This window comes from Rana temporaria, chromosome 4 (assembly GCF_905171775.1).
Source record: "Rana temporaria chromosome 4, aRanTem1.1, whole genome shotgun sequence".
Lineage (NCBI taxonomy): Eukaryota > Metazoa > Chordata > Amphibia > Anura > Ranidae > Rana > Rana temporaria.
Genome location: NC_053492.1, coordinates 373,902,781 through 373,919,109, shown reverse-complemented (window position 1 = coordinate 373,919,109; position 16,329 = coordinate 373,902,781). Strand labels below are relative to the sequence as shown.

Sequence of the window (16,329 nt, the reverse complement as noted above, 5' to 3'; positions counted from 1 at the left end):
AAAAAATAAATAAAAAATAATAACAAATAGCACCACAAACCTGCTGAATTAATAATATCCTGATGGTAATCAAAAAAATAGTTCTCAAAAAAGTGCACGTAATCAGTCAATGAGATGATGTTGTAAAAAATATAAGAAAATCCTTGATTCATTGATAGTTCCACCACCGTGAAAGATGCAGAGCCTTCTTTGACACACAACACACTGTGAAGGGGGATGCTTACCAGATTGTAGGGACCACCTATCTCTAAAGTGGTCACACAGGCATGCAGAATGACCTCTGTAAGGTATGAACGGAGAGTGGAATCTCTGGAACACTTAGAAGGAAACAAGGGGATATGTTCAATACAGATGGGCTCACAGCAGGGTATCCAGGGCTACCAGAACAAAGAGTGGACCATGCAGGAAAAAGGACTCCAAAAGTGTAATACTGTATACACCTTTTATTAAGATAAAGCCAAATGGCCATTTACATTCCATTAAAATCAATTGAGCCTTGATAAAAATCGTACGATACAACCGCACTTCCAGAGTCACTGGGGGGGGGGGCACATGTGACATGCCCCAGGAAGACGTTATGTGTGACGAAACATGTCGGGCGGGACTATGCGCTGACACCATTGCTCCCCACGTGACCCCGGAAGTGTACCTTAAGCACATTAAAGTAAGAAACTGGTGTACCTTTATAATTGGAAATACCTCCTTGCTGTACCCCAGGAGTCACCTGATTCCAGGCTTACAGAAAAACAGAAAAATAATATGATAGGTATAGCAAGAGAAGAATTCAAGGCAAGTACAGTTAAACCTTGGATTACGTGCATAATTTGTTACAGAAACATGCTTGTAATCCAAAGCACTTGTATATAAAAGCATTTTTTTATAGAGTATAAAAGAGAAGAGAGACACCTCTAAATATAGTATAGTGCGTGAGTAGTGCGTGATGACGTTCCAGCTAGGCCTAGCTGGAACGTCATCACGCACTACTCACGGAGACACGCAAATCACAGAGTTCAGCAGATGAGAGAAGGCTCAGAGGAGACGCCGCTTCCTTGATTACTTTCACCGCGCTCTATTTTTAAACTAACTGTGAGTGTTACTTTACTTTTAATAAACCCAATTTCAATACGGTATCACACTATGGGGATTTTTTCTATGTGTCATTCCATGGGAGTTTGAACTCAGCCTTATACTTCTTGGAGCGAATTTTATTTGGATTGGTCCCCTCTATACATCCTGCCTGGAGATTGTCTGACTGGGAAGACTTTAAATATCCCTGCGCCTGATATGACCGCTGTAACAGCGGTCATATACATGTGGTATTCAGTCTACATTACACGATTGGTGATCTTTCGGTGGAGGATTTCTGTTCATATGATTTTCATCTGACACAGATCACTGTTTATGAACTTTACCTACAATAATTTGTGGTTCACCTACATGGACTTTTTCCACTTAATATTAATTCTTCATTCACTTGATTTATTTATGTTTATTTCATGATTTTTCATGTCATTTTCAAGTTTATCATTAATTTCATTTATAAATTTTTATACTCATACACACAGCGCCAGTAACATGAGATTAGCAAAAGCAGCCCCTGCCATTGTATGTATTGTACGTCACTGCGTTTGAGAACGAGGAGATTTTGTCTTGACCGTGTGTACGCAAAGCAAGCTTGTCGAGTTCCTCGGCAAGCCTAACAAGGAACTCGTCGAGGAAAACGATGTGACTTTTCCGACGAGTTCCTCGGTCGTGTGTACGAGGCCTGAGTGTGCATGGACACATACGATTACATGATGGAGAGTTTATTGACTGTAGAAAAAAACGTCTACGGCCAGAAACAGATGCTGTAAAAACGTCCAGTGTACATGAGGCCTCATACTCAGTTGTGACATGACGCTACTCTTATATCAAGACATCGCTTGTATATCAAGTCAAAATGTATATAAAAAAAATTTGCTTGTCTTGCAAAATGCTCTCAAACCAAGGTTTTACTGTATAGATAAACAGGGAAAACATAATAAGAAAGCCATTTACTTATTGGGGAGGTTTATGTGGCACAAAATTAGAAATAGGAACAACATGTTTGGGTGGAAATGAGATGTGATATTAGTCATGATGGCTACACTATAAATATTTAGCCCTCGTGTGGCTTGGTTTCTTTAGAGGGAAAGATTGCATAAAATGATGGGCTTTTTAACCACAGTTTCAAAATAATTTCAGGAAAGTATAATAACATGTTTCCATTGCAATTGTATGAGCAAAAGTGGGTATTGTAAAAAGACAAAGATCAATCTTAGTGGTGTGTTTTAGAGATTATCTAGCATGACAGTCATTCTTTACTTATTTATTCATAGCTGCCCCACAAGCTTACAAATGGTCAGTTTTATAATTTTATTTCAACATGGACTAGATTCCAAAAATGTAATTCATTGCAAGATATACAAATCCTAAAATCCAGCTATAGGCTTATATTTTATTTTACTGTTTGTATAGGGAATGCTGTACAGCTTTGTCCTTTCTTAAAAATCCTGCTACATGTATTTAATTTTTCCAGGATAAAATCTTCATTGTTAAAGGGTAACTCCAATAGCAATACATTAAATAAATGTAATAATAAATAAAAATAGCAAATAAATAATATAGCAGATACAATTGCGACACAAGCCAATTTGTAATATAACGTTATTAAAAAATACCTTTCCTTTTCAATCTGCAGCTGCTGTAATTTTCTGTAAAATTCAATGCAATATGGCAACCTGGAGGAATTCTGTACACAGATGGTGTACAAAACGCCTCCCAGAAATGTCATTTCCTGCTTGTGTGATTAGCTTATTGTATTTTCCAGAAGTCTGCAATAAAATACAAATCTGATTTTGGACACCCTCAGTTTTTCGAAAAAAAGGTAATTTCGGAAAAAGCTCCCAAAAGGTTACTCGCACCTAAAGGGGTGACCCTTCCACTTTCCTCATTAGAACACTGCAAGTGATTGGTAATTATAAAGTCGCTCCCATTCACATTCACTTTGCACATGGACATAGACAAACAAATCTGCAACAACGTTTGTTAAAATTCCTGCAATGCGCATTGATCACCCCAAGTGGAATGGCTTTTTTTCTCAACAAAAGTGAAAATACTCTTTAAATTAAGCTGTGCCCCACTTTTGGATTATGTGATGATCACAGTCATCCAGCCCCTTCCCTCCTGGCATGTGCGCCATGAACACACACCCCTGTAGTCCAGAGGGTTATATTATGGCATATCTGCCAGAAGTATAACTTCTTAGTTGGCTAGTCTCTATCTTGCCCTTGCCCCCCCTCTCCCCCCAATGATAGAGGTGAATGGCACAGATTTGGGCTTTGGAGATTGCCACCCACAGCCCACAGAGGGAAGGGCACTGCGGCAGCCATGTGACTGTAAATTTAAATACAGTGGAACCTCGGATTGCGAGTAACGCGGTTAACACATTTTTAATAACACATATACGAATTGTTATTTATATTTTTAAGTATATTTTTTTCTATTCAATTTTTTTGCCTGTATAATTATTCTAATTATTGTGTGTATCACTGTATAGACACCAGATCATAATATAAGTGAATGATAACTAAAAACAGTGTTAATTCAGCCCAAACACTTGTAGGTTGCATCACCATACGCACAGGAGTTACTCTGAGGCCGAGTACTCACGATCAAACATGTCCGATGAAACCGGTCCGCGGACCGTTTTCATCGGACATGTCTGCCCGGGGACTGCCCGGGGACTTCTGTTCGATGGCTATACACACTATCGAACAGAAGTCCACGCGTAAACAATACGCGGGGCGTGTCCGCGGTGTCGCCGCGTCGATGACGCGGTGTCGCCGCGACAATGACGCGGCGACGTGGGCGGCCTGCCTTTAAAATGCTTCCACGCATGCGTCGAAGTCATTCGACGCATGCAAGGGATGGCGGGCGGCAGGACATGTACGGTAGGTCTGTACAGACGACCGTACATGTCCGGGCGGACAGGTTTCCAGCGGACTGTTTTAAAGCAAGTCCAGGAAACAGTTGTCCGCTGGAAACCTGTCCGATCTGCCCGAAAATGGTCCGCTCGGGCCAACACACGGCCAAACATGTCTGCTGAAACTGGTCTGCGGACCAGTTTCAGCAGACATGTTTGGTCGTGAGTACGGGGCCTGATGGTTTAGGATCATACCCGACCGAGGGTGTAACACAGAAGCATCATCACATCAAATATTTTCATGCACTTTTTTGCAAAAAGATTTTCAGGGTAATACTCGGCACCTGTCACTTTATTTTATTGGATACAAGCTCCTTTGTTTAACAGAACAGCGCCACACCTACACTGCTTTTTAATTCATATATCAGTATTCCAACACGATAATGATCCCAAACACACCTCCAAGATGACCACTGCCTTGCTAAAGAAGCTGAGGGTAAAGGTGATGGACTGGCCAAGCATGTCTCCAGACTTAAACCCTATTGAGCATCTGTGGGGCATCCTGAAATGGAAGGTGGAAGAGCGCAAGATCTGTAACATCCACCAGCTTTGTGATGTCGTCATGGAGGAGTTGAGGAGGACTCCAGAGGACATCTGTGAAGCTCTGGTGAACTCCATGCCCAAGAGGGTTAAGGCAGTGCTGGAAAATATTGGTGGCCACACAAAATATTGACACTTTGGTCCAATTTGGACATTTTCACTTAGGGGTGTACTCACTTTTGTTGCCAGCGGTTTAGATATTAATGACTGTGTGTTGAGTTATTTTGAGGGGACAGCAAATTGACACTGTTATACAAGCTGTACACTCACTACTTTACATTGTAGCACAGTGTCATTTCTTCAGTGTTGTCACATGAAAAGATATAATAAAATATTTCCAAAAATGTGAGGGGTGTACTCACATTTGCGAGATACTATATACTGTTGGTACATATCTTTAGTATTTTAATTTACCAGTTATCTTCCACAATTTTCATCCCTTTTTTCTTATTTTGTACCTTTTTTACCCATTTTGTATGATCCATCCATTTGGTATTTTCATTACGATTACCATCCACGTTGTGCCTGGTCTATCGGACCACTACTGCACGCTGAAGTTTGTCTGGGCTTGACGCGCTCATTCATTCACATATTTATTAAAGGTCAAATAGGCTGTTCACTATGCAAAGGAAATTTCACTTTGCCAAGGAATTTTCCCTTAGCTTGGTGAATGAGGTGAAGCTCTGTGGACTTACATCACTCAATTGTGTGCAAGAAAACAAGCTTTTTTTTTTTTCGATTTTCTTTGCATGTGATTCCCTTGCAATGTTAACAGCATTTTAGCCTTTAGTAAATCCACCTCATTGTTTTAACAAGCTTTTAGAGCAGTTTTGCAGTAAGAACCTTTAGTATCAGCTGCTTATTCAGTAGTGTGTTCAGACTCTGGATCTCTGTTCAACATAATTACAGGTATTTATGGGACTTATCCCACACATGCAATTTAGATTTTCTTTGCCTCTTGGAAGTGTATGCTAGATGCCATGTGTTCAAACCTATATTAGCTCTACACAAACAATAGGGATAAAAGGACTTTGGACCCTACTTATGTTGCTGTTACAGAGCTGGAAACATTTCTTTACAGCTCATTAATGCCGCTAGTCAGCGCATAGCTAATAAAATTAAAGCTAAAGCAGCAGTTGTGGGAGAGTGGGCAGGATTAGAGACTGAAGCCCCGTACACACGACCAGTTTCCTCAGCAGAATTCAGCTTCCGACCGAGTTTCTGGCTGAATTCTGCCGAGAAACCCGGCCGTGTGTACACTTTCGGCCGAGGAAGCCGACGAGGAGCTCGACGAGGAAATAGAGAACATGTTCTCTATTTCCTCGTTGTTCTATGGGAGCTCTCGGCCCGCCGAGCTCCTCGGCGGCTTCAGGGCTGAACTGGCCGAGGAACTCGATGTGTTTGGCACGTCGAGTTCCTCGGCCGTGTGTACGGGGCCTGACCATTAAGAAATCAAAAATGTCTACATCATGGTAAGTACATTTCAAATAAAGCTGTTACAGCTCCCACATTGAGATGTGGAAAATCACTTAATGCCTTGTACACACGATCGGTTTTCCTGGCGGTAAAACAAGGGGAAAACCGAGAACCTGCTCGGTAGCTTTTTCCCCTAAACACGGCTGGATTTCCTGACAGGAAAACTGCCACGAGAGCTTTGGTCGGGAAACCCGGCCGTGTTTAAGCTCCTTTCCCATAAGGAAACTGCCAGCTTAAAAACCGCCGGGAATCCCGGTGGGAAAAAAGAGAACATGTTTCCCGGCAATTTTCCTGTCAGGGAGCATACACACGGCCGGGGGTTCCCGACCAAAAGTTCTCATGGCAGTTTTCCTGCCAGGAAAACCGGTTGTGTGTACGAGGCATAAGAAAGGAAATTTGTTGGCTTACGCACAAACAGTATGTAAAATAGTTGATGACCTGCAAATATACTGTATGCTTCTATAGCATAGTCAGCTAATAGTCTAACAGTGTGGTAAAACATGCATGGTTTAACACAGAACTAGGTAATGTGAGGCCCCAGGGCCACATCCAACCCTTTGGCTGTACCTATCCAGCCCTCAATGCCTACACTGTCAGCCTACTTCTCTGAACCAGTCAGTTTCCTCACTGCAGAAGTTGACAAGCCTGGAGAGGAGCATTGACATCTGTGTGGAGAGCTGCAAGAATGGGAAGGAGAGAGCCTGAAGAGCTGATAGGTTAAGCGGGGAAGCTTGGTTTTGGCAGCAAAGCATTTCATATATATATATATATATATATATATATATATATACACACACACACACTTGTATAAATAAGTGTAAGCAAACATTTGAATGTATTAAAACATGGACATTGTCAGTAGAGCAGTGAATGGTGTCAGTAGGGCAGAGACTGGTGTCAGCAGGGAAGCCCATGATGCCAGTAGTTTTTTATTTAATTTTTTTCTTTTATTTTTCACAATTTCTTTTTACAATTTTCTAGGAGTCCTGTTGGGGGGGTTTTGTGAAATATCAGGGGTCCAAACAGGCTCTTGACATCTCACTTTTGAGATGACGAAAGGGACTGATGACAGATATTCCAAAGTTCCTTTCTCTGCAGCCTCAGCTTCACTGGAAAGTGAATGAATTGGTGCTGAGCTGCTTCCTAATCATTCACAAACTGAAGCATAGTAAACATGGTATACTATGCTTCAGTTATGAATGAACACAATGAGTGATCAGTACCTATCACACTGTGTTTATTTAGAAATGGAACAGGCCAGTAAATTACATATTTACTGGTCCCTTACCCACTCTCCAGCCTGGGACAATCTCCCACAGCAGCCAGTCGCCGAAGAGGGAAAGCTGGCAGCAATGTAGGGGGACAGGGGGCCAGGGGAGCACACAGGGGGGCCTGGGTAGTAGAAAATAGAGGAACAGGGACAGGAGGGGCAGCGGGAGCATCATATAATGATACTGATACAATGTATTTTCCTCCTGCTGAATACCGGTGGGAGAGGAGGAGACAAAAGCTTTCAGCTGCTGCAGGAGGAAAATACAGATCAGTCCCCTAAGACTAGGGTGTGCCCAGGTATGCCAATAGTTAGGCTACTACATTCACACTGGAATTTAGCCCAGGTTCACACTCGGTACGATTTGGTACGATTTGAGATGCGATTTCACATGTCAAATCGCATCTCAAATCGGCGGCATTTGCCGGCAATGGCACCGTCCTAATCGGTGCGACGCCGCATCTGCGGCGCTGCACCGATTTCAAAAAGTAGTTCCTGTACTACTTTTTGCGATTTCGGGTCGCGATTTACATTGACATCTGTGCAGAAACCTGCACAGATGTCTCTTAAATCGCGGCCAAAATCGGGAATGAAATTGTGCGAGTTCAGCTGAACACGCATGGCTTCAATCCCGTAGCCCAGTGTGAACCTGGGCTTAAGGCCGGTAGTAGCAGAAATCTTCCAAATTCCTGCTGCAGCACTCAGTGGCTAGGTGCAATCACCGACCCTGTTCACAATAATGACAGATTGCCAGAAGCCACAGCTATTTGCGCCTGTTCACTCAGCCGGCAATCACTACAGGTAATTGCTGGCTATGCAGAGAACCACAAATAGCTGCGGCCAATGGTGACCTATCATTGTAGTGAATTACCAGTGTGAATGTAGCCTAACAGTGTAGTATTTGTGTATTTGCATCCTTTCAATTTTAGGAATTATTAAATTTTCCAAATATAGGATTATTGGAGAGGAATAAGCTAGAGGAAGACATACAAGTAGTCCTTAGCCTTAGAACTTTGTGTGCTTAGTTTGATACTGTCTACTCTTGTGCATCTGCTTGTACAAGTTAACCTCAGTCTGGCAGTGAGTAGCGTGGATCCTACTCTTTGGATTTCTTTGTGTGTACTTGGACTTGGTAAATTCTGGGACCTGTGGGAGACTCCTGTGAGTTAAACAATCAGATTTCAGTCATCTTTAAAATTGGATTACAAGAGCAATGCAATTCTTTACTTTTTCAAAATGTTTGCTCTGTAATAGGAAATTTATAATAGTACTGGCTCTTTCCTGCTGCTATATACTGCCATTTGTGGCACTTTATAGTCTGTATAAAATGTAGCCAAATACAGACCATTCTAATGTTATTTATTAAAAAATTCCCTTTTTCATTTTAGAGTGTGTGAGTAGCTAACAGATGATATAGCCTGGTTGCTTTCCTTGTGACAGAATTATGTTCGTCAGTGGCAGCCTTGCTGCTGGCTTCCTCTTGCTTTTCCGCCCCCAGTTTGAACAGTGTTATTAAGTAACTCTGGTGTGTGGGCAGAATGGCTTAAAAAAATTGATGTGTTGTAGAAAAGAAATGCAGATTCCAATCTCATTAAATGTTCTTAGTGTCCTGTGGAGTTGTTGGGCATAAGGCAAATCATTGCTCTTTATATTCTTTGATTTCAGATTCCTTGGTCTGGTGTGCTGTATGTGCATGCATAGATACCAACACATCTAGTATTGCCATAGAAATTATTTACTCTAAGGCCTCGTACACACGACCGAGGAACTCGATGGGCGAAACACATCGTTTTGTTTGTCGAGTTCCTTGTGAAGCCGTCGAAAAACTCGACAAGCCAATTTTCTCCATTCCCGTCAAGGAAATAGAGAACATGCTTTCTTTTTGGCTCGTCAAGTTTCTCGACAGTTTCCTCGACGAAAATGTACACACGACCGGTTTCCTCGGCAAAAAAATATCTCCCAGCAAGTTTCTTGCTGGTTTTTGCTGAGAAACTCGGTCGTGTGTAGGAAGCCTCACAGTTTAATGGGGGGCATATAAAACCTTTGGGGTATTAGCCCTGCCAAGGAGGATGGAGCACAAAGCAGAAAAAATATGTCTCTCTTCACAGGAAACAGTGGTCCTAGGTGATAGGTTGTTTTAATTTTTAATTTTAAGGCTTCATTTCCACTGACGTTTTTACAGCCACTTTTCTGAGCGTTTTTTACAGCTTAAAAAAGCCTGTCCATGTTATTCTATGGCATCATGCCCACATAGGCGTTTTTGAGCTGCAAATGGCATAGGCGTTTTTGAGCTGTAAAAAAAACGCAGGACCAGGGCGTTCTAAAGCTCCAGAGTAGAGCTGTAAAAACGCCAGACATTAAAAAACGCTCAAAAACGCTACCGCGGCACACAAGTGGCTGTAAAAACGCCAGTGGAAATGAAGCCTAATGGGCCGTACACACGACCGAACATGTCTGCTGAAACTGGTCCGCGGACCAGTTTCAGCAGACATGTTTGGTCGTGTGTAGGCCCGAGCGGACAGGATTCCAGCATACATTTGCCCGCCGGGCCTTTTTCCAGCTGGCAAATATTTCTGGACTTGTTTTAAAACAGCCTGCTGGAATCCTGTCCGCTCGGACATGTTCGGTCGTCTGTACAGACCTACCGTACATGTCTGAGCGCCCGCCATCCCTCGCATGCGTCGAATGACTTCGACGCATGCGTGGAAGCATTGAACTGGCAGGGCCGCCCACGTCGCCGCGTCATCGTCGTGGCGACGGCGCGGCCACGCCCCGCGTATTGTTTACGCATGGATTTCTGTATGATGGTGAGTACAGCCACCATACAGAAATCCCCGGGCAGACATGTACAGTGAAAACGGTCCGGCGGACCGGTTTCATCGTACATGTTTGGTCGTCTGTACACGGCCTTAGGCTTCATTTCCACTGGCGTTTTTACAGCCACTGTTGTTAGCCTTTTTTACAGCTTAAAAACGCCTGTCCATGTTTTTTGGTGAGCTGGAGCTTTAAAAATGCCGCGGTAGCGTTTTTGAGCGTTTTCGCGCGTTTTTGAGCGTTTTTTAACGTCTGGCGTTTTTACAGCTCTACTCTGGAGCTTCAGAACGCCCTGGTCCTGCGTTTTTTTTTTACAGCTCAAAAACGCCTATGCCATTTGCAGCTCAAAAACGCCTATGTGGGCATGATGCCATAGAATAACATGGACAGGCATTTTAAGCTGTAAAAAATGCTCAGAAAAGTGGCTGTAAAAACGTCAGTGGAAATGAAGCCTTAAATTAAGTTTTTTTTGTTATCTTTTTCTTTCACTCTCTCTGGTATGGCCTTGGGGTTTTTCTCTGACTCTCAAATCAGGAGACACACTGCTAGTGATATTCTACTCTAACAACCTTTTATCTCTGTCCAGGGCCGCCATCAGGAATTTTGGGACCCCTTACACAGCTTCATTCATGCCCCCCCCCCTCCCCCGGTGGAGCAGAGAGCTGGTGGGGGTGCCGCCGCAAATTGAGAACCGGGGGGTGCAGTGAATTGACAAGCAGCGCGTGGCGCTGATTGACAAGCGGGGTGGGGGTGGCACAAATTGAGAAGCAAGTGCAGTTGCTCCAGGGCTTGCTAAATGAGGTAAACATTACTTTGCAAAGAATATCCAATCATGTGCAAGGAGAATAAAAAAATAAATAACAGCATTTTTGCTTGCACATGATTGGATGATGGAAGTCAGCAGAGCTTCTGCACATTTAGGCCTCTTGCACATGATACTCCTGTTTGAGCATCTACTTTTTCAGATATTTATTTTGTATGTATTTTCACGCAAATGTGTGCACGCGGCAAAAAGTATACTCATGTTTTTGCACGATATGTAAATGGAAATTTGCACACATTTTTCGGACATGAGGCGTAAATTATTGACCAAAAATGCAGATTTGTCTATTATTATTTAATTTTTTTACTGAGGAATGCACAGCTCTTATTTACACGCCTGTGTGCATAGGCACATTACATTTAGTGGGCTGTATCTTAGCTCAGTAAAAAAAAAAATCTGTACTGAGCATCTTCTACAGTAGCTGTTGTATGCAAGATGCCTTACTAAGCCCTGGAGCAACTGCACTCTGCAAAGTGCACAGTCTATTTTGCATTTAGTAAATCATTGTTCACCTTTTGTTTGTAACTTTGGGGTAATGCTGGGAAATCAAGGAACGATTCTACTAATCTTTATAACACAGGTCAGGACAGACAGGAGACAAATGTACAGTGAAAATCCAAGGTACACGGCAAGGCTGTAACCTGAAAGCAAGAAACACAGATTAGAGAACCAAAGCACCACAAAGAATCAGAAGGAACATCTTGCTTAGGCACTGTTCCAGTGCAGTGAGTAATGCTTGCTGTCTGTTGTCGTCACTGGCACACTCGAACATGCCTGTGCTGCTTTCTGTATATTAGCCAGCAGATGGCGCGGGGGCGCTTCTAGGAGTTCTGCACTGTGCCATGTGAGAAAGATGCCAGGGCTGCCAGCAGTCACATTATAAGAAAACCGGTAGCACCACACTGAGGCAAGTGGGGAGTCAATGGCTACTTACAAGTTAATATCCTTGTTTGGTATGAAATATTTTTTGACTGTATGTTTAATCTTTTATAATATGTATGTTGCTGCATAAAAGGTGGTCGTGTCATTATTTCTTGTTCCATAGTGCCATCTACTGGGAAGTACATTGAAACACTTTAATGGAAGATACTTTATTCTATTTTATAGACAACACAAAATTCTAAAACTCTTTTTTTTTTTTCTTAGCATGTTGATGAGTTGATGAATATATACAACTCGGTCCCAGAGGACACCCACAAAGAAATCTCTTGGGAAATCCCTATATTCATCCATTTTTATGACAACCACGATGTTACAGTTAACCTCAGACCGGAACACAGGGCAGAAGACATCTTAAATTTGGCTTGTAAAGTAAGTAGCTAAACAGGTAATATGCTACGTTACGTATATTAAACATTTGAGAATCCATTCTTTTTCTATAAACTGTACATTTAAAGGTACTATTATTAGTATTCATTTAAAAACAAGAAACATTAAGTAAATTATGCAAAGTGTTAAAGTATGAATGTGCCTCTGTTGCTCCCAGAAGCAAAGAAAGTTTCCCCTTCAATTAGTCAAAGACGGCAAAAAGCTCATTCTGATGTGTCAAAGGGAATCTTCAAGCAATACTGGAATTTTTAAATGATGTTTATAAATGTGTTGCATTGTGATGTTAATAATGGCAAACAACTATATTGGACAATAATAAATACATAGTTACATAGTTACATAGTTAGTCAGGTTGAAAAAAGACACAAGTCCATCCAGTTCAACCACAAAAATAAAAAACACAGTACTATCCCATACACCCAACTCCATACCCACAGTTGATCCAGAGGAAGGCAAAAAAAACCAGCACAGCATGAGATCCAATTTGCTACAGGAGGGGAAAAAATTCCTTCCTGATCCCCCGAGAGGCAATCGGATTTACCCTGGATCAACTTTACCTACAAATCTTAGTACTCAGTTATATTCTGTACATTTAGGAAAGAATCCAGGCCTTTATTAAAGCAATCTACAGAGCTGGCCAGAACCACGTCTGGAGGGAGTCTGTTCCACATTTTCACAGCTCTTACTGTGAAGAAACCTTTCCGTATTTGGAGATGAAATCTCTTTTCCTCTAGACGTAAAGAGTGCCCCCTTGTCCTCGGTGTTGACCGTAAAGTGAATAACTCAACACTAAGTTCACTATATGGACCCCTTATATATTTGTACATGTTGATCATATTCCCCTTAATCTCCTCTACTCAAGAGTGAATACATTTAGTTCTTCTAATCTTTCCTCATAGCTGAGCTCCTCCATTCCTCTTATCAGTTTGGTTGCCCTTCTCTGCACTTTCTCTACGTTTCTACTCTTATATTTAAAGCGGGGGTTCACCCTAAAAAAAAATTCTAAGAATTACATCCAGCATACTAAGCATACTAAGGACATTTACTGTATGCACGTCTTTTTTTATCCGTGCATACCGTTATATTGTCATTTTGTCCAGGGCTTCCGGGTTCTGATGACTGCGGGACTGGGCGTTCCTATCCTTCGGTTAGATGATTGACGGCTTGTGAAACAGTTCCCCTGTCGCACAACACGCATCACCAGATTTCCGGAAATAGCCGAGCTGCGAGCACTATTTGGCGCCTTGGCGCGAGCACTATTTGGCGCCTTCGCAGTTAGCTCTACATGGGCGGGCGCAGGCGCCGTATAGTGCCGACTCGCAGCTCGGCTATTTCCGGAAATCTGGTGACGCGCGTTGTGCGACAGGGGAACTGTTTCACAAGCCGTCAATCATCTACCCCAAGGATAGAAACGCCCAGTCCCGCAGTCATCAGAACCCTGAGGCAGGGATAGGAACGCCCAGTCCTGCAGTCATCAGAACGCGGAAGCCCTGGACAAAATCAGAATATAACGGTATGTACGGATAAAAAAAAAAAAAGACCTGCATACAGTAAATGTCCTTAGTATGCTGGCTCTAATGTTAGAATTTTTTTTTTAGGGTGAACCTCCGCTTTAATGTATTCACTCTTTAGGTTTACCTTTTAAGGACCTGTTATTTAAACTGAAATAAGCAGGATAGAAGGTTAATGAATGCACATTACTGCTTATATATAGGTAAAGTCAGACAGGTACTGCTATAACAGGGTACCTAGTGTGTACCTCTGTACCAGCTATGTAACCCCGGCCCTCTAAGGCCCCTTTCACATTTGTACAACTTGTCCCACGATTTGGGACTGCAAAGTAGCATGGCAAGTTGTTCCTCATGATTTCCAATGACAACCATTCATATTCGTACAACTTCAAGACGTGCCGACTTCAAAGTAGTCCCTGCACTACTTTGGTCCGACTTTGATGCAAGTTCAGATTCATAGACCTCAAGTCTCCCTGAAATTGCGGTAAAATTGTGGCAAAATCACGCGACTTTGAAGTCGTGGCAGTGTGAAAGGGGCCTAAATTAGTATTTCAGCCATATTTTCTGGATCTGTCTGCTGTGTAGCTCTTCTTACTTGCACAATGAATGATACTTGCTAAATGGTTAGTATTTGTAGCTTATGAAGTATGTTTGTATGCTCAATGTACTAACTATAGCAATCATAATTTGCTATAGCCCACTTTATTTTCAGAGATGGGAACCAATGAAAACTCAAAATAGTAGTCACCCATCAGAATATAAACAAATAGTGAAAAATATGGCCTAATTCCACTATCTCGGCGCTATGGGGTTCAAGGTATTCACAACAGTGCAGATATAAATCAATATCAATAAACTTTAGACATTGATCGAGCAGCCGCTTAAAAAAATATAGAACAACAATATATAAAGTAAAAATTGATAAAACCACATTGAACTTCATCAAATGATACAGCAGCGCTAGTAGTCACTTAAATACTGAATGTGACCACTCTTTTGCATGTATAATAATACATAAAGCAAGAAAGTTCTCCAAAAGTCAGAGGGTGAGCCAAAATTCAGTGGGAAAGGTGTTCCTAAACAAATGTTCAGCTGTCCGCAGCTGGTGACATCACATGTAAAAGATACACCCATCGAACGTCTCCCGTGCCAGTTTCCCCCCCAAGGGGATTTACTCACCAGAAAGTAGAATTCATAAGGCTCTGAACAATCACTCCATACGATCGTCTCCAACTCCTGGGATCTGCAATCTGGCCAGCGTGTTGTGTTCCTAATGACCACCAGGTGTCAGGATACACAAAAGGACTTGATAGTGTTATTTAGTTTTTAAAGCTTTATTACACAGGCTGTGCCAGTGCACTTAAAAATCACAGCATTAACTTGCTTTAAAATAATATAATTATAAGCCAACACTCGGGCTAGTCCAGGGATCACAGTCGGGTTACTTCACTAGTGCTAGTCAGCGTCCACCGCCAGCACACACCGCTCTGTCTCCACACACTGGAGCGCACATAGAACGCAGCGCCGAGAGTGTTGCTTCCTGTGTGTCGTGAGGTCACGCCCTAACATTTTGTCCTACCGACTTCCTCTGAGGGCCCTCAGAGGAAGTCGGTAGGACGAAACGTTAGGGCGTGACCTCACGACACAAGCAAGTTAATGCTGTGATTTTTAAATGCACTGGCACAGCCTGTGTAATAAAGCTTTAAAAATAATATCACACTATCGAGTCCTTTTGTGTATCCTGACACCTGGTGGTCATTAGGAACACAACACGCTGGCCAGATTGCAGATCCCAGGAGTTGGAGACGATCGTATGGAGTGATTGTTCAGAGCCTTATGAATTCTACTTTCTGGAGAGTAGATCCCCTTGGGGGGAAACTGGAACGGGAGACGTTCTACGGGTGTATCTTTCACGTGTGATGTCACCAGCTGCAGACAGCTGAACATTTGTTTAGGAACACCTTTCCCACTGAACTTTGGCTCACCCTCTGACTTTTGGAGAACTTTCTTGCTTTATGTATTATTATACATGCAAAAGAGTGGTCACATTCAGAATTTAAGTGACTACTAGCGCTGCTGTATCATTTGATGAAGTTCTATGTGATTTTATCAATTTTTACTTTATATATTGTTTACCCATTAGAATATAGCTTCCTGTAAGAATAGTGAATTATCTGGTTATTTGTGGGACTTTTTACAGCCCTATGTAGCTAAAGAGTGCATATGCAAAATCAAATTAGGTAAAAAAAATCCATGCAGCACATTTGAAAATCAAAGTTTAACCACATTTTACACATAACATACCGTATTTATCGGTGTATAACATGCACAGGCGTATAACACGCACCCTAACTTTAAGGGGGAAGTTTTAGGAAAAAAACTTTCCACAGCCCCCTGCGGATAACACGCAGGCACAGTTTACCCTCTATTTTCAGGGTAAAAAAATGAGTGTTATACGCCAATAAATACAGTAATTCTTGAATTCTAGGAGGCATTTTACTGGTACTTCAAAGTGTTGTAAAACATTCACCAATAAAGAAATAGTAGTAGTAGGCATCGTCAT

The 16,329-nt window shown here is 42.1% G+C and overlaps 1 protein-coding gene across 3 annotated transcripts in view; it reads left to right on the top strand.

Moving 5' to 3' along the window:
• TIAM2 (TIAM Rac1 associated GEF 2) overlaps nt 1–16,329 on the top strand; it is a 272,961-nt gene that overhangs the window by 129,444 nt on the left and 127,188 nt on the right. For all 3 annotated transcript variants that reach the window (XM_040350977.1, XM_040350974.1, XM_040350975.1), the window contains one exon: nt 12,073–12,237. In XM_040350977.1, the coding sequence (XP_040206911.1) occupies nt 12,073–12,237 (165 nt within the window). The remainder of the gene's footprint in view (nt 1–12,072; nt 12,238–16,329) is intronic.